The sequence below is a fragment of the Cottoperca gobio genome, chromosome 8, assembly GCF_900634415.1.
Source record: "Cottoperca gobio chromosome 8, fCotGob3.1, whole genome shotgun sequence".
Lineage (NCBI taxonomy): Eukaryota > Metazoa > Chordata > Actinopteri > Perciformes > Bovichtidae > Cottoperca > Cottoperca gobio.
In genome coordinates this window covers 21,881,715-21,898,406 of record NC_041362.1, presented here as the reverse complement: position 1 = coordinate 21,898,406, position 16,692 = coordinate 21,881,715, and the positions used below count along the sequence as shown (strand labels likewise).

At 40.0% G+C, this 16,692-nt stretch overlaps 1 protein-coding gene across 3 annotated transcripts in view; it reads left to right on the top strand.

Moving 5' to 3' along the window:
• septin12 (septin 12) overlaps positions 1 to 16,692 on the top strand; it is a 52,007-nt gene that overhangs the window by 14,235 nt on the left and 21,080 nt on the right. The window contains exon 1 of one of the 3 annotated variants that reach the window (XM_029437426.1): positions 3,623 to 3,710. The exons of 1 other annotated variant lie outside the window; for it this stretch is intronic. In XM_029437426.1, the coding sequence (XP_029293286.1) occupies positions 3,674 to 3,710 (37 nt within the window). In that variant the 5' untranslated portion in view covers positions 3,623 to 3,673. Of the gene's footprint in view, positions 1 to 3,622; positions 3,711 to 11,666; positions 11,860 to 16,692 lie in introns of those variants that run through there. One more of the 3 variants, XM_029437427.1, reaches the window with a different exon arrangement.

Genomic DNA, 16,692 nt, shown 5'->3' with positions numbered 1-16,692 from the left:
TAGCAACAACATTTAGAGTGAGTGAGAAGGAGAAACATATTCCAATAAGAGAACATTCAGATTCACTGTTGATGTAAACCACACGGTCTTCACCGCTCATTCACCACAGTATACGTCTGCTACAATCTCTGACATTTGTGTGTGTGTGTATGTGTGTGTGTGTGTGCACCTTTTCACCACTTGGGGGAACCACTATCCTCCTGTAAAGCTGTATCTCTTACAGCTGTGCGCTTCATTATGTTCCATAGGTATAATATAAGAATGACTTCTGTAATCCTGAGTTCTAGTCTCATAGCTACTGCCCACATGTTAGTAGAGACTGTATGCTACTGAAAACTAAACTAAATCATCCTTTTACCATGTGGTTACCATACCAGAAAACAGGCTACATGATACATATTGTTATCGAGAAATAAGATGATCTATATCGGGATAGGATTTTGGCTGTATGAGTGTATGATTAAAGTGATCACTTTTCCCAGAACCTTTATATTAAAATGTCATAACAATGTAACAATTTGTTCAGACATCAGCAGAGGTGTGAACCTTGTTGTTGTTTTTTTGCATTCACTCACTGGCATATTTGACTCATTATTAATGCTACACAAACCTCGCAGTGCGAATCCCTTTAGTAACCTTTATTATTGCATGGATATGTTAAATATGACCTATTTATTACTACAAAACAGAAATGTTGTGAATTTTCAAAATATCCACAGTGATAAGACAAACATGCAGTTTTCAGAGAAAAGCTAAACAAACAGGCAGAATGTTTGTCTAATCAGGACATTGAGTTATAGTACTTTCCCTGGAAACACAACATAACATGCATGCTGATAGACAACATCCATATGCATCAGAAACCCCGGAGAGTCGTGTGGATGGATAGATGGAGAGAATAGAGAAGGAGTGAGAGAATCAGGGGTATCATCTGGCTGCAGTCTGTTCTTCTGTCTGTGCATGTTGACACTTGCAAGGAGGCACACACTCCACATTCCTCTACTCACCTGTGTGTGTGTGTGTGTGTGTGTGTGTGTGTGTGTGTGTGTGTGTGTGTGTGTGTGTGTGTGTGTGTGTGTGTGTGTGTGTGTGTGTGTGTGTGTGTGTGTGTGTGTGTGTGTTTGCTCAACAAAGGAAGGGGACACTGTTCTCATACAAAGGCAAGTGCCTGAGATCATTCAGGACCAAGAAACCAAAAAAGCAAGAGAGATTTAATATGATGTTCTGAGCAGAGACACACAGGCACATTCACATACTGTAGAGTGTATGTGTCCTCACACACAGCATCCATTACACTGTGTCAGTCCTGCCTTTAGTCTCACAACGGTCATGAATGTTAAACACTTTGGACACTATGGTTGTTAATGAAGTATAGCAACTGGCAGCACATGCAAACCAAAATATTATGTTTTCTAGTGTGATATCATTTATCAGTTTTTCAATAAAATTATACCATTTTCCAAATTGGTGTTGTCGGATGAATTATTCAAAGCAAGTGTGTAATTAAAAACTAAGAAAAAGATGAATTGAAGCTCCACTCCACTCAGGAGCGATAACGCTGGAGACTGTCACATATCTAGTGACACGTTACAACAACAAAACATCACTCATCTCCTAGATTTATGATCTCTGCATGTGTGTGCGTGTGTGACATCTCTGTCTTTGTCCACGGCTAATCTTGCATGCTACTGGACCAATCAGCCTAATATATTTTGTGTTCATTAATGACTGTATGATCAAAAACTTTAATATTGGCTGCTGACTCCTCACTTCCATAACCGTCCTGTAGGGGCCGCTGCTTCCGTTTGTACAGTTTTGGACGGTGTGTGGCTAACAGCTAACAGAACTAAACACACAGCTGAGTACATCGGCTGTTGTTTTTATTTTTGGCCAACCTTTGTCTTGTCACTTAATTAAGTGGTCTGCCTCCGATGAACGTGAGCCACGTAGCCGGTGTCCTCAGCGGGCAGACATAGAGAGAAGGAGGGGATAAGCAGCCTGTAGAGCCTGCAGCATATTTTATTACAGGTCAGGTCATTTTCACATCTAATCTGTGAATCAAGAGTTTATTTCTTTAGATCTCTAGAACAGTATAAAGACCCATGGATTTCAGAGTGCTTTACATATACTAAATATAAAACGGAAAGAAACAGCAGCTCAGATATAATCTGGACTATTTTCTTTTTTTATATCCTACATTTTTACGGTGTTTGTATTATGCAACTATAACTAACAACTATAGCTGATAACAAAGTATAGAAAAAACATTTTGATTTTGGGACGGTTTACATTTTACTTCGGGTCAGTTCAAATATTAGTCCTTCCGGATATCGGCACTGAACGCACCATTCTAGTGTTATTATTTTTGTTTAAATTATTAGCAGCAATTTAAGGAACACATTGCCTCTCTTGTCAAACATCTTACTTATGATCAAAAAATATCAAGTTTTATTGAGTATGTAAAGATAATATAAAAAACAATTAAAGTCCAATTTGAGGAACAGCTCCATGGAGGCTAATCAAAGTAGTTTCAACTACTTTTTCTTAGTAGCCTTAGCTAACCAAATTAGATTTCTCACGAGGGTAACTTTGCTGTAGTTCAACTTCTTCCAGTGCTTTCAAAGTAGCTTCCCCAACACTGTATGTATGTACTCGTTGAGTCGATCTTTGTAGTTACCTAAATGAGACTAAAAATAGCAGGTGGGGGAACATCGTTTGAAAAGGTTTGTTCAATATGAGATAAGGTTTTGCTGTAAGCACAGCAGGGTATTATTATTTAGTTGAGTCTTTCTCATGTGATGTTTGGGAAGACACGATGAGAGAAAGGAAATGAGTTGGTACACTATGTTAAGTGATATCATATGTATAATGTGAGTGATGTAGGAATGCTGTCACCTCTCAGTGTTCGGTTAGCAGCGTCATTCATGGGAAGACAAAAGAACCAGCAAGCCGAACACTGGACATGTGTTTACACAGTCACTGCAGCAGATGCACACTGAGGACAGAAAGGCAAGAGACAGAGAGCGATATAACTGAGCTGCTATCCATTTATTGGGATTTTTTTATTTTATTTTTAATGTAGGCAGCAGATAAGAGAGGAATCTGAGCAAACTACTGTCCGTGCTCCATACTCACACAAGTCGATGATGGAAAACAAGCTTTACCTTGAATTAAAGGATACACCTTGTTTAAGTCTATCTTAAAACAATACTCCCATCCCCAGAGGTACAGCTTTTATGCCCGTACATCTGTCCGTCCTATTCAAATTCCGCTTTTATTAACCTGTTTTCCTAGCAGCTGTTTTCTTTGAAAAAGCTCTGATGAACCCACCGTACACCACCTGCTCAGCAGCAAGCAGCAGGCAGACACAGGGCATTGCAGGTGGAGCATTAATCCGCTAAGAAGCCAGATATTTGCCAGATGCTTGCAACAATGGCACAAACTGTGTGAATAAAAACATGAGGTAATATGCATGTAACACTGATGTCATCTAACAGTATGTTGTTGAGTTTTACAGCCAGCAGAAGATCTAACCAGGAAACAGTTTCCCCCACAGGCCAGGAAATGCATCATCCTCTGACACACGCACACACACACACACACACACACACACACAGTGCCACGCCCCTCCACACACACACAGGCAGTGATATGACATCCTGGCCAGTTGTACATGTGTGTCACTGCTGACTGCTGTGTCTCCACACCAGGTAAAGAACAGCTCTCTCCTTCCTGTTTTCAGGCCCTGTAAACAGCTTCTTGCCGCTCCACAGTCCTCTGTGTTACATGAGCCGGATTCTTTTCATGTGCTGCTTTACTCTGTTAGTCGGGCACATGTTGTTCTGTGGTGAGGGTGTTCCAGGGTTGCCACTTCACAACCGAACAAGTGAAAACTAGTTTGCATGTTTGTCAGCTGTGAGTGTGTTGACATCTTAGCACAGGAAACGGAGAAAACAGGATTTAATAACATTTTATCTATACTACAAAACTGAAGGAAATTGTAATTGTAAATAAGGCTAATTATTTTTATAATTAGGATTATTATTAGCAAATTCATTTTGTTTTAATTGTATTGTTGGGTTAATACTTTTTTTTTTCACAACAGTTTATTACTTAGCATTTTATGTCTGATGTTGAATGAACAGCTGTCTATCAACATCATAGTTTAAATATATATATATATATATATATATATAATAATCACAAACTGTCCATTCATATGTGTGCATAAAAAAGAGTTTACTCTTCAGTGTAGTTTTTATCAAGCGTTGCTCAAACAGGAGGACATAGTTCATTTATATAGCACCTTACATACAGCTTATGACTGATAATAAGAAATGTACATAACAACAAATGTAAAAAGTAAAACAATTTGAGAATGAAATGATGAATGAAATGTGTAATGTTAAGACCAATCAAATAGATTAACCTCAAATAAAATAAAACTAGATTAAATAGATAAAGATTTGATAGAAACATGTGCTTCTCTCGTGTGTGTGTGTGTGTGTGTGTGTGTGTGTGTGTGTGTGTTGACAGCCAGTGACAGTGTGGCTCACTGATGTGTTTTTAATAGGTTTTTGACAACAATAGAGCTGTGACACAGGAATAAGATATAACAGGTTTCAGATCAAATCAAATCAAATCAAATTTATTTGTATAGCCCAATAGCACAAATTATACATTTGTCTCAGTGTGCTTTACAGACTGTACAGGTTACGACACCCTCTGTCCTTAGACCCTCACATCGCACAAGGAAAAACTTCCTAAAAGAAACCCCAAAATTAAAAGGGAAAAAATGGAAGAAACCTTAGGGAGAGCAACTGAGGAGGGATCCCTCTCCCAGGACGGACAGACGTGCAATAGATGTCGTGTGTACAGGATAAACAACATAGTACAAATACAACATTTGACAGAAATTATGTTGTGTTGGAAAAAAAAGAAATAGAAAGTTTGGATGAATCCAGGAAAATGTCAATAAGGCTTCCCGGTGTCCAGCAGGACCAGGTCAGCAGGCGCTGTCACGATTCATGATCCTGACGTAAACTTTATCAGTGGCAACCTGCCACATGAGAGACAGACACTCCGGGGATGATACCCCGGATGGTGAGTTAGTAACATACATTTACATAAATGCATACAGATAGAGAGGGAGAAGAAGAGAGAGGGAGAGAAGGAAGAGAGCAGGGAGGTGTCCCCCGGCAGTCTAAGCCTATAGCAGCATAACTAGGGGCTGATCCAGGGCAAACCTGAGCCAGCCCTAACTATAAGCTTTATCAAAAAGGAAAGTCTTTAGCCTACTCTTAAATGTGGAGAGTGTGTCTGCCTTCCGAACACAAACTGGAAGCTGGTTCCACTGGAGAGGAGCTTGATAGCTGAAGTCTCTGGCTCCCATTGTACTCTTAGAGACTCTAGGAACCACAAGTAACCCTGCAGTCTGGGAGCGTAATGCTCTAGTTGGTTTATAAGGTACTATGAGATCTTTAAGATATGCTGGAGCCTGACCTTTAATTGATTTGTAAGTCAGGAGAAGGATTTTGAATTCTATTCTGTATTTTACCGGGAGCCAGTGCAGAGCAGCTAATACAGGAGTAATATGATCCCGTTTCCTTGTTCTAGTCAATACACGTGCCGCTGCATTTTGAATCAACTGAAGAGTCTTAAGCGACTTTTTGGGACAACCTGATAACAATGAGTTGCAGTAATCCAGCCTTGAAGTAACAAATGCATGGACTAGTTTTTCTGCATCATTTTGAGACAGGATGTGTCTTATTTTTGCAATGTTACGTAGATGAAAGAAGGCAGTCCTTGAGATTTGTTTTATGTGGGAGTTAAACGACAGATCTTGATCAAAGATGACGCCAAGATTCCTTACAGTGGTGCTGGAGGCCAAGTTAATGCCATCCAGAGCTTCTATGTCATTAGAAAATGCGTTTCGGAGGCGTTTAGGGCCAAGTATAATAACTTCAGTTTTGTCTGTGTTTAACATCAAAAAGTTGCTAGACATCCAAGTTTTTATGTCCTTAAGGCATGCTTGAAGTTTAGCCAATTGATTGGTTTCATCTGGTTTAATTGATAGATATAATTGGGTATCATCCGCATAACAATGAAAGTTTATAGAGTGGTTCCTTATAATATTGCCCAAAGGAAGCATATATAAGGTGAATAGAATCGGTCCAAGTACAGAACCCTGCGGAACTCCAAGACTGACTTTGGCTGTCATGGAGGATTTATCGTTAACAAGTACAAATTGAGATCGCTCAGATAAATAGGACTTGAACCAGCTTAGTGCGGTTCCTTTTATGCCAACACAATGTTCCAGTCTCTGTAGTAGAATGTCATGATCAACAGTGTCGAAAGCAGCACTGAGGTCTAACAAGACAAGAACAGAGACAAGTCCTTTGTCTGATGCCAATAGAAGGTCATTGGTAACTTTCACCAGTGCCGTCTCTGTGCTATGATGAACTCTAAATCCAGATTGAAAAACCTCAAATAAACTATTATTATGTAAAAAGTCACACAACTGTTTTGCGACTGCTTTCTCAAGGATTTTAGCGAGAAAGGGAAGGTTAGATATCGGCCTATAGTTGGCTAAAACCTCTGGATCAAGACCAGGCTTTTTAAGAAGTGGTTTTATTACAGCTACTTTAAAGGATTTTGGTACGTAGCCAGATAATAGAGACAGGTTGATCATATTTAATAACGAAGTGTTAATTAAGGGTAAAACTTCTTTAAACAGTTTAGTTGGAATCGGGTCCAAAAGACAGGTTGATGGTTTAGACGATGAGATTGTTGAAGTTAGTTGGTTAAGGTTGATTGGAGTAAAACAGTCTAGATATATTTCAGGAGTTACAGATGTTTTTAAAATTCCAACAGTTGAAGTTAAGTCATTACCAATTGAGGTCAGGAGGAGATTCATTTTGTCTCTAATAATTATAATTTTATCGTTAAAGAAGCTCATGAAGTCGTCACTACTGAGAGATATAGGAACAGAAGGCTCTGTAGAGCTGTGGCTCTCTGTCAGCCTGGCTACAGTGCTGAAAAGAAACCTGGGGTTGTTCTTATTTTCTTCTATTAAGGAAGAGTAATAAGCTGCTCTGGCATTACGGAGAGCCTTCTTATACGTTTTAAGATGATCTAACCAGACTAAACGAAATTCTTCCAATTTAGTGGAACGCCATTTACTTTCAAGATTTCTCGACTTTTGTTTTAGTTTGCGGATTTGTAAATTAAGCCATGGAGCTTTCTTTTTCTGTTTTATGATCTTCTTCTTTAGAGGAGCGACAGAGTCGAGTGTTATTCGCAATGAGGCTGCAGCACTATCAACAAGATTATTAATTTGGGAGGGACTAAAGTTAGCATTGGAGTCCTCCATTATATTGATATTGAGTTCTGGTATTGAATTAAGTGCTGATGGAATCACTTCCTTAAATTTAGTCACAGCACTTTCAGATAAACATCGAGCGTAGGATATTTTGCCTACTGGCTTGTAGTCCAGTAACAGGACTTCAAAAGTTATTAAAAAATGGTCTGATAAAAGAGGATTATGTGGACACACTGATAAACTTTCAATTTCAACACCATATCCCAGAACAAGGTCCAGAGTGTGGTTTAAACAGTGAGTTGGTTCATGTACATTTTGACTGAACCCAATTGAATCTAATATTGAGATAAATGCATTATTAAGGCTGTCACTATCAACATCCACATGAATATTAAAGTCACCTACAATAATTACTTTATCTGTTTTAAGGACTAAATTTGATAAAAATTCTGAGAATTCAGATAGAAATTCAGAATACGGACCAGGAGCGCGGTACACAGTAACAAATAAAACTGGCTTTATTGTTTTCCATGTTGGGTTTGAGAGCGTAAGAACAAGGCTTTCAAAAGAGTTATATTTTAGTTTAGGCTTAGGATTGATCAAGAGGTTTGAGTCAAATATGGCCGCAACTCCACCTCCTCGGCCAGTACCTCGAGGAATGTGAGTATTAATATGACCAGGTGGAGTAGATTCATTTAGACTGACATATTCTTCATGTCTCAGCCAGGTTTCAGTGAGACAAAATAAATCAATCTTATTATCTGATATTAAATCATTTACCAATCCAGCTTTCGTTGATAAAGATCTGATGTTTAAGAGCCCACATTTAATTTTTTGATTTAGTTGCACTTTTGCAGCGGTGGTGTTTATTTTAATTAGGTTTTCATGTATAACTCCTCTTCTGTTAACCATAGACTTGATTAGTTTCAGTGGTCGTGGGGCAGACACAGTCACTATGGGGATTTGAGTGGGTGACTGCCCGGAAAGAAGCACAGAGAAGTGTGTAAGACTACAACTCTTTGTCCTGGTCTCAACTCTGGGTTGTCATGGATTAGGTCCACTAATAGACTGTGTAATATTATCGGATATGAGATCTGCTCCAGCCAAAGTAGGATGGATGCCGTCACTCCTAATCAGACCAGGCCTTCCCCAGAAAGTCCGCCAATTGTCTACGAAGCCCACATCATTATCTGGACACCACCGTGAGAGCCAGCGACGGAATGATGACATGCGGCTAAACATGTCATCATTCAAAAGATTTGGCAGAGGACCAGAGAAAACTACGGAGTCCGACATTGTTTTGGCAAATGTACACACCGACTCCACATTAACTTTAGTACACTCCGATTGACGCAATCGCGTGTCATTACCGCCGACGTGAATAACAATCTTACTGTATTTACGTTTAGCCTTAGCCAGCAGTTTCAAATGTGCTTCTATGTCGCCCGCTCTGGCCCCCGGAATGCACGTGACTGTCGTCGCTGGTGTCTCAAAATGAACGTATCTCAAAATTGAGCTACCGATAACCAGAGTTGGCTTCTCAGCTGGTGTGTCACTGAGTGGGGAGAATCTGTTAGAAACAGCAACCTGGTTGGAAGGAGGATAAGGAGAGAGTTGTAAGTGCTTAGGAAGTACAAGTATAGGTTTAGATAGATGACAGGTAATTAGCCGATGTGATCAAGAATATAACAACATTAACTGGGTCAAGCTGGAGCTGCCGAAGTATGCTACCAACAACACAGAAACATTAACAACCGGAAATGACGCGCTTACCGTAACCGGGCAGACAGGTTTGAGATACACACAATACTTGTTAGAAGGTCTGCACATGGGACTGGTTAGCAATAAGGTTATAATGAAAAATACAGAGATTTCCTAGATAGACGCTCGGCCTGTTAAGAGTGTGTTTCTGAGTTTCCTCTTCCTGAGTTTCATCAGTTCAGTTTGTCTTCTGTGTGACAAGAACATGCAATAATGGGATCTACTCTGTTTCCTAACATGTATTGCACATTATAATGATCTTGGTCACTGTAAAAGCTGCTTATCACAAAGAATCATAACAGGGATTATAATGCATCATAAAAAGATTATAATGTAGTACAACTATAGGAATCATTGAGGAGTCAGTGGTTATGAAGTATTAGGAAACTTGATCTTACACCCTTATGAAGCATACTGAATATTAATTTCTTATGAGAGTGCTTATAACTATAATTATACAGCGCTATAAGATTATAATGCATTTTAGACATGGTGTAGAAAGTGTTACCAAATGTTTCCATAACAATAACTTTATGATAACTGATTTCTAATATTTCATATCTTTAGTCATCATACAGAACCAGAAGCATTTATCAGCCACCTCTCGCTGCGTTTAGTCCTAACAAAGAAGCCTCAGGGTTTGTAGTGCAGGAGATGCTGCTTATGACCTGCAGTGACTGTCTGTCAGACACATTCTGAACAGGACCGCAGAGAAACCTAAAGGGAGTGGTGAAAAGAAGTTACTTTTAATTATAAAAGCTGCAAACTCAGTATGTCCAAACAACCTCAATAAATTTAAAGTTGTTTCCCATCATCTTTCTTGATACTGTAACCACAGTGACGCATGTGTTAACAAAATAACACTTACGGATTAGAAACCAGCTTTAATTAGTCTTTTGTTGATGTCTAAAATTAAAAGAGATGAAGGGCAACAAAATCCAACAGTGGATATGAGAGACAGTGAGTAGCTGTGATCGTCAGACATTAACAGCACTACTTCTTGAACAGAAGATTATTTTGGTTTGTGGATGTCTTTTTGGTCCCAAAGTGGTGAGATCCAGAGGCAGGGAATATGAATCAGTTAACTAACATTTGATCAGGCTGTTTTAATGTGGGGGAATAATAAGTAGAATTACACTGCAGTGTGTGACACAGTTCACCAGATGTACAGTAAATCAGATAAGATGCTTCCGCTCACAACACAAAGCTGTGCTCTTGACTTTGTGACACTTTTATTAGTGTTGACGTGAAAATAATGTTCATACGGTCACACCCCATTTTTCTTCACTTTATTCAAATGTTTCTCTCTCCCTCTGCCTCTTCCTGTGTGTAAAGACATGTTTCCCTCTGTTTCTGACTATAGAACACAACAAAACGTGTGATTTAGCTGCACATCTGTCAGCTGAGGATAATATATCTTTATTAATATATGACAGAATACATTTACTACTTGTCAAGACACATGCAAATACACATGTTCAAAGTAATAGTGAAGGGAATGTGTTAATGAATTAATAAGTAACATTGTAATGACAGATACATTGATTACAGCTTGCAGAGACTTGCACCACCTCTGCCAGCTGCAAGACTCCACAAAACCAAACCTTAAGTTCTCTTTACTGGTGCAGAAACTCATCACATGACCTGGCCGTGATGCCTGCCTCAACGTTCAGTGACAACATTTGGCAGTTAAAGTTTTTATTAGTTCTGGTCATTTGCTTCTTCAAGTATCTTGTTTTAGGACTTCTGATACTTAGTAGATAAGTTACAATTAATAGTCTTTATCAAACACAAAGAAATGACTGCAGCACAGTGACAGAGACAGTGTCAACGTAAAAGATATGTGGTTACATGTATAATATTGTACATATGTCTCAATGTTTTGTTTTGATCTTTGGGGACATTTGGCGGCTACAGACGTATTATGTGCATCTTCTTTGATAGGGACTTTCCATTTTCTGATGCAAGCTGCAGAAATAATTTTCCTCGACAACAAATGCATCGAGCAGGTGCTAAATGGATCAAAGTTCAACCTTTATTAAACCTACTTTCATCCAGTAGTACATGTCATAGACAGCAAACTGAACAGGGTACATAGTAACACAGAAGAAACTGTTGACAGAGATTTTAGATCCAAAAGCCAAGCCAAACATATTGGACGGTCCAAAATAGAACTTTGAAAAAGGCGAGATAAAGAGAGAGAAGAAATGATAAAAGCAGAAGTTGGGGAGAGTGGACATGCTGATGTCCCTTTAAGGAATCACAGATGAATTCAACCACAGTAATTGGTGTTATAGGTCAGTTCCAGAGCCACTTGGAACTGCCCAGCACCTCCATCCCACACTGACTGACAGCTCAGCCACGGCTGGGTAAATGATTGTGACGGGGGAGGGGGAGAAGTGGGGGGAGGAGGGGGAGGCGAGTCCTTCTCCTCTCAGGGATTAGTGGAAGCTTCTTGGGCCATTTGCATGTGAATGGATCCTGGAGCTGCTTTTAGCCACCAACAGCCCCCTCTCACTCTCTCTCTCTCTCTCTCTCTCTCTCTTCTCTCACTCTTTCTCCTCTCCCCACACTCCTCCTGACATCAGCGAGAGGCAGAGAGAGGGAGAGAGGCAGTAAGAGAGGGAAAGATACTGACAGAGAGAGACCATCACAACTGCGGCGGACAAACTTTGCAGAAAGAGGAGTTTAGTGAGCAGAGACAGATCTTCCATCTTTTCAGAGCCCTTCACTGCCAACCAGGGAGTCATACAACTGGCTTTTGTGAATGAGAGAAGGTAGGATTTTGTTTTGTCCCTCATCCCCCATGGATATTGGTGGGGTACTCTCAGTCTCCTGGGCTAACAATGAAAGCTGACAGGACTGGTCCACTTTGGCGGTCAGGATGGGGGTGGGAGGGTTGTTAGGCCTCGGCTGGCTTCTTTACTAACTTTTGAATCAAAGTGATCCTAAGCGTCAGTGTTGTTGCTCTAAACTGAAGTGAACCGTGGCTGCGACACTCAGAAAGTGCTGGAACTTCTGCTCTGTATACAAGACGTTGAGGTTTTAAAACACGTACAAAGTGAACACTGAAGTGTCTCTATGAATACCAAGCACATTTTCAATTGCTGCTTTGCTCACTTCTCCATATTCCACTCTCTGTAACATGTTCCATATCACAAAACTATATCAAATGGTATGCTAATAGAAGATTGATATTTATGCATTACATAATGTTAAAATCTTGATATTTTATTCAAATATTTATTTCTATACTATGTAGCAAGCTGCCGTTATTTTAAGGCTCTTTTTTATTTTTCCTCCCAATATATACTTTCATACCCCATTAAATTAAATAGTAAACACAGTAAGGCTGCGACTAACAATTATTTGAATTATTGATTTATTTGGAGACTTTTTTCTTGATTCATTAAATTAATTCATCAAAAAGTCATGTGGTCTACAAACTGTGGAGAATGACCGTTACGTTATCCAAGCCGACCAAAAATATTTGCAGATACAGTTTCTGTCGATCATCTTATTAATAAATCAACTAATTGTTACAGCGTTTATATCATGGTATAATATTCAATTGCATCCATTTAACCAGGTCATGTCTATTTTATCATCGTCAGTTTTGTGTGAGAGTTGGCATTATATATATGGTTAAAGGATCATTCAGGTTTATTCAAACTTGGATCTTATTTTCATTGGTGCCATTATACAGCATTGATGATGCTATTCTCATCAAAATGGTGTTGAAGGTTAGAAAATCACATGAGTCAAGAAACCAGAGCAGTCAGACGACCCGAAAGGTTGGAAATAAACAAACAAACAAATCTCCCGGTTAGCCCAAACTCTTAGGAAGAGAAAATGAAGGTGAACCGTAACATTATTATAGTTCACAGACTCACTTCTTGCTTCAACTATGACCCACAGTAGTCCACTTGCTGTAGTTTTGCACAGTTTCACTGTACAATTTGTGATTATGGGCAACAGTTTGGGTGCAATGACTTCCAGTTTGGCTGCCAAATATAGCGTTTTAGATAATCTAGATAGTCTACTTCTAGTTTGTTTTATTCCAACCTGATCATGTGACTGCTCAAGTTTGATTTCTCATCAGACTAAGGCCTAGTCCACATTTACACAGGTATATTTGTAAACATAGATTTATCTTTGTGATTTGGCCTTTCGTCTTCGCGGTGTCTAAGATCACTGAAAACAGAGATTTTGTAAAACTGCGACGAGGGCCAAGATTTTCCGAAACTCTGTTTTTGGCCTTTAACGTCAGAGTGTGCGGTTGAATCTCCTTTTGTGAGGCATCACAAATGAGGCGACATTTCGTGCGGACGTGACCAAAATAGCGTCGCCGGGGTGTGTGGCCCAACCAGCCCACTTGTCATGGGGACAGAGACATTTTTTAAACAGTGATTTCTTTTTAGGGAATGATGGAGGAAAAAGCCAGTTTTTTACTCATGTGCATGTGGACTAGGCCTTATTTGTAATTCCCAGAACTCAACAATTCATTTGGGGAGTACAAAATCCAATGTGCCATCCACACATACAGACTCAAAGACTAAAAAGCGGCACAGCGGCGACCGCTGAACTACAGCGATTTAAAAGGCGACCAGACGCTCTACAGGGTAAAACTGAGAGAAGCTCAACTTTATTCAAATGCCCTCTGATGCATTGTGGGCGATAGATATGGAATCAACAACACATACCATGTTTAAATAATAACACAAGCAGAGTTATTCTGTACTCCAGCTGCAAACTGTGCAACAGGAAATTAAGTACTTCGTCAGTCATGCGTAGTATGTACATCAGAGTATGTAAACTCACCCACAAAGCTACAGATTTATAAGAGGCCAGAGACTCCCTGCTTAATACTTGTGGACATGTAGATCTATGCTTCATACTTTAGCAGGTTCACTGCAAAATTAATTGTACTAAATCTGTCTACTTCTGACTTTATCCACGTCCCAAACTCTAATCACAAGTTTTGTGTTAAATGCTCTACCTCTTTGGAACTCCACACAAATTGTTCATAATCATGACTCATCATGTGTAGTAAGTTCAGGCTGTGTCAGGTCAAGCTCAACAAGCCCTGGGGGAGTTCAGTTGACGGACGTAGTTTGGCTTCACACCTAAGCTAACATGGTCTGTCATTGGCAGGCTTGAGTGAGCTGGGCTTAGCTTGGGCTTGTCAAGGTATAGAGTCTGACTGAAGGCCTCAGTCAGCTTCAAACAAAGGGCTCGTCAAATTGTCTAACAACATCTTAAAAACTCATTCAGAGGGCGCGATCACACTGACAATTTGTCACATTTTAACATTGCTGAAGCTCTTTTTTTTAATATTCATCCCACAACGACTCCGTCACCTTTGTTGTGTACAACTGAGTCCAACAGCTGAATGCCTTTAAGGGCAGACTGTCTCAAAGTGCGCACCATACCTCAATTTGTAGAGTTCATCGCACCTATCTCTAGACTTTTGCCTTGACGTTACACAAAATAATTTGTTTCAAACGTACATTTTAAGCCGAACATGACTAAAAAGACTGGGGGGGGGGGTGGGACTTGAGTAGAGTTGACACCTAAGCTGTCATTGACAAGCACTGAGTGAGTTTGGCACGTCATAGTTGGGAGTCTGACCAAAGCCCCATTCAGACAGAAACAGAGCTTCACAGATGCTCAGCTGCCACGTTCCTCATCAGTCCTGATGGGTTTTTCAACAACGTCTTTATGGCTTTAAATCAGGATTTTAAATGGGGATACTTTCTCAATTTAAATGTGTGGTGAGGTGATAGATGACGGACCATTGTGTCTTTGCACCATTTGGTAAATGCAAACATTGTGTCAATGGTTTCGAAGTGATAATCACTCTCAGCCCAAATGTTTCAACATGTGATGGCTGATGGCTCCCCCATCTAACCAAACTCAGCTTCATATTTAGATATTCATGAGAGCATTAACACCTTTAAGGAACACAGCGGGCGAGGCCGTTGGTGTAGGTGTGCTGCTTCTTAGTCATCACCTGAACTTTGTCATGTCATTGTTTAGAGGATGATGTTGAGGAAACATTGAGAACTACAGGTTAAAACATGTTATAGTGTGAGGATGCTGCAGTGTGCTGATGTTCTGTGTGGATCCTGTCAACCTTCTGAATCACAATCCATGTTTTTGAAGCCTTATCGGAAATTGAATCATGCGGAAACCGCAAGGAAAACATGGAATAAGATTTATATGGGCCAGTTTTCTTCATCAGAAGTGCTTGTCGGTTGGTTGGTTGGTTGGCTGTGGAAACCAACCTTACACATCAGAAAGTTTGTTACTCAGAGCCATCTGAGACATGGTTTAGAAAAGGGCTGGCAAGTACTTGGCAGTGATTGTCAATGAAGTCTTGACTATATCAGTCTTGAGCCAAGCAAAAATATATTTTCCATTGAGAAAGGCCTTCAGTGTATCTTCTTTTAATGAAGAAATACTCTATAGATCGTGTGCATGTGACGTCACGCTTATTTCCCAACCCGGAAGTCAGCCATGTTGGTTGGTATACACAATCAAGACGGCGGCCGTTCACGTGTGAGTTGCTGCAACGCTTCGTAATTTTCTTTGTATTTAAACGTCTAAGATTGAAAGAAAATGCCAACCTTGTGCACAGTGTATAATTGTGGTAATAACGCTACTTGTGACCCAGAGAAACGGTTCTTTAGATTTCCTAAAATCATCAAAAACAACGATCCACAAAAGAGGGATGAATTGCTGTCTACCAAACGCCGTAAGCTGTGGTTTAGCAACATAACTCGTGAGGATTTAATAGAAGAAAAAGCACAATTCACCCGTGTGTGTGGCGTCCACTTTATATTTGGTAAGAGCTCATGCTAAAGCTATGTTTTCAATGTTTACGTTAAACATTTCTGCTTATGCTATACCCGAACACTGTAAGACCTTACTTCTCGTCACTAGGAGAAGTGGCAAAGCTTTATGATAGCAGCCATTTGCTCTTTTCTTCTGTGCATGTTTTTGTTTGGCTTATTCTTGAGACTACTTCACTTGCGAAAAGAAAAGCACCAATGTGAGAACATGCTTCGCTTACTCCCGCCACACAATCACAGTGTGCGAGGATAACATCGCCGCTCTTCTCACTCACAAACCACGGCTTGAGCGGTGTATCTCGCATGGCATGGACGAGCACCCTGTCATCTTTCACTGGTCTACCAACCCAGCCAGAAACAAAGAAATGATAAGCATCTAAGCTCTTGTATGCCTTCATTTGTGCGTTGGTTGCCCACGACGTTTGTAGCACAAGGTAGTTCACAATATCAGGATATTCAATCGGCGGTAATGACTCTAAATCCTCAATATAATCCGACGGCTTTAGCGTGTACGGGTCAAGGCCGCAAATTTGGACTTTTTCTCTGAATCTTGCCTTTGCAGAGGACTCCAGAGAGTCAAAATACTTTGAAGAAGTAAAAGTTGTATTGTTGTTGTTGTTCGCTTAAGATGCCATTGTTGATTTGTTTTCCAACCAACATGGTGTCGCACGCATACGTCACACAGTTTTGTCACGTCTTTGCACACTACCTATTGCAGCATCTACACTAACCTCTTCAGGAGCCTTCATTGTTGAG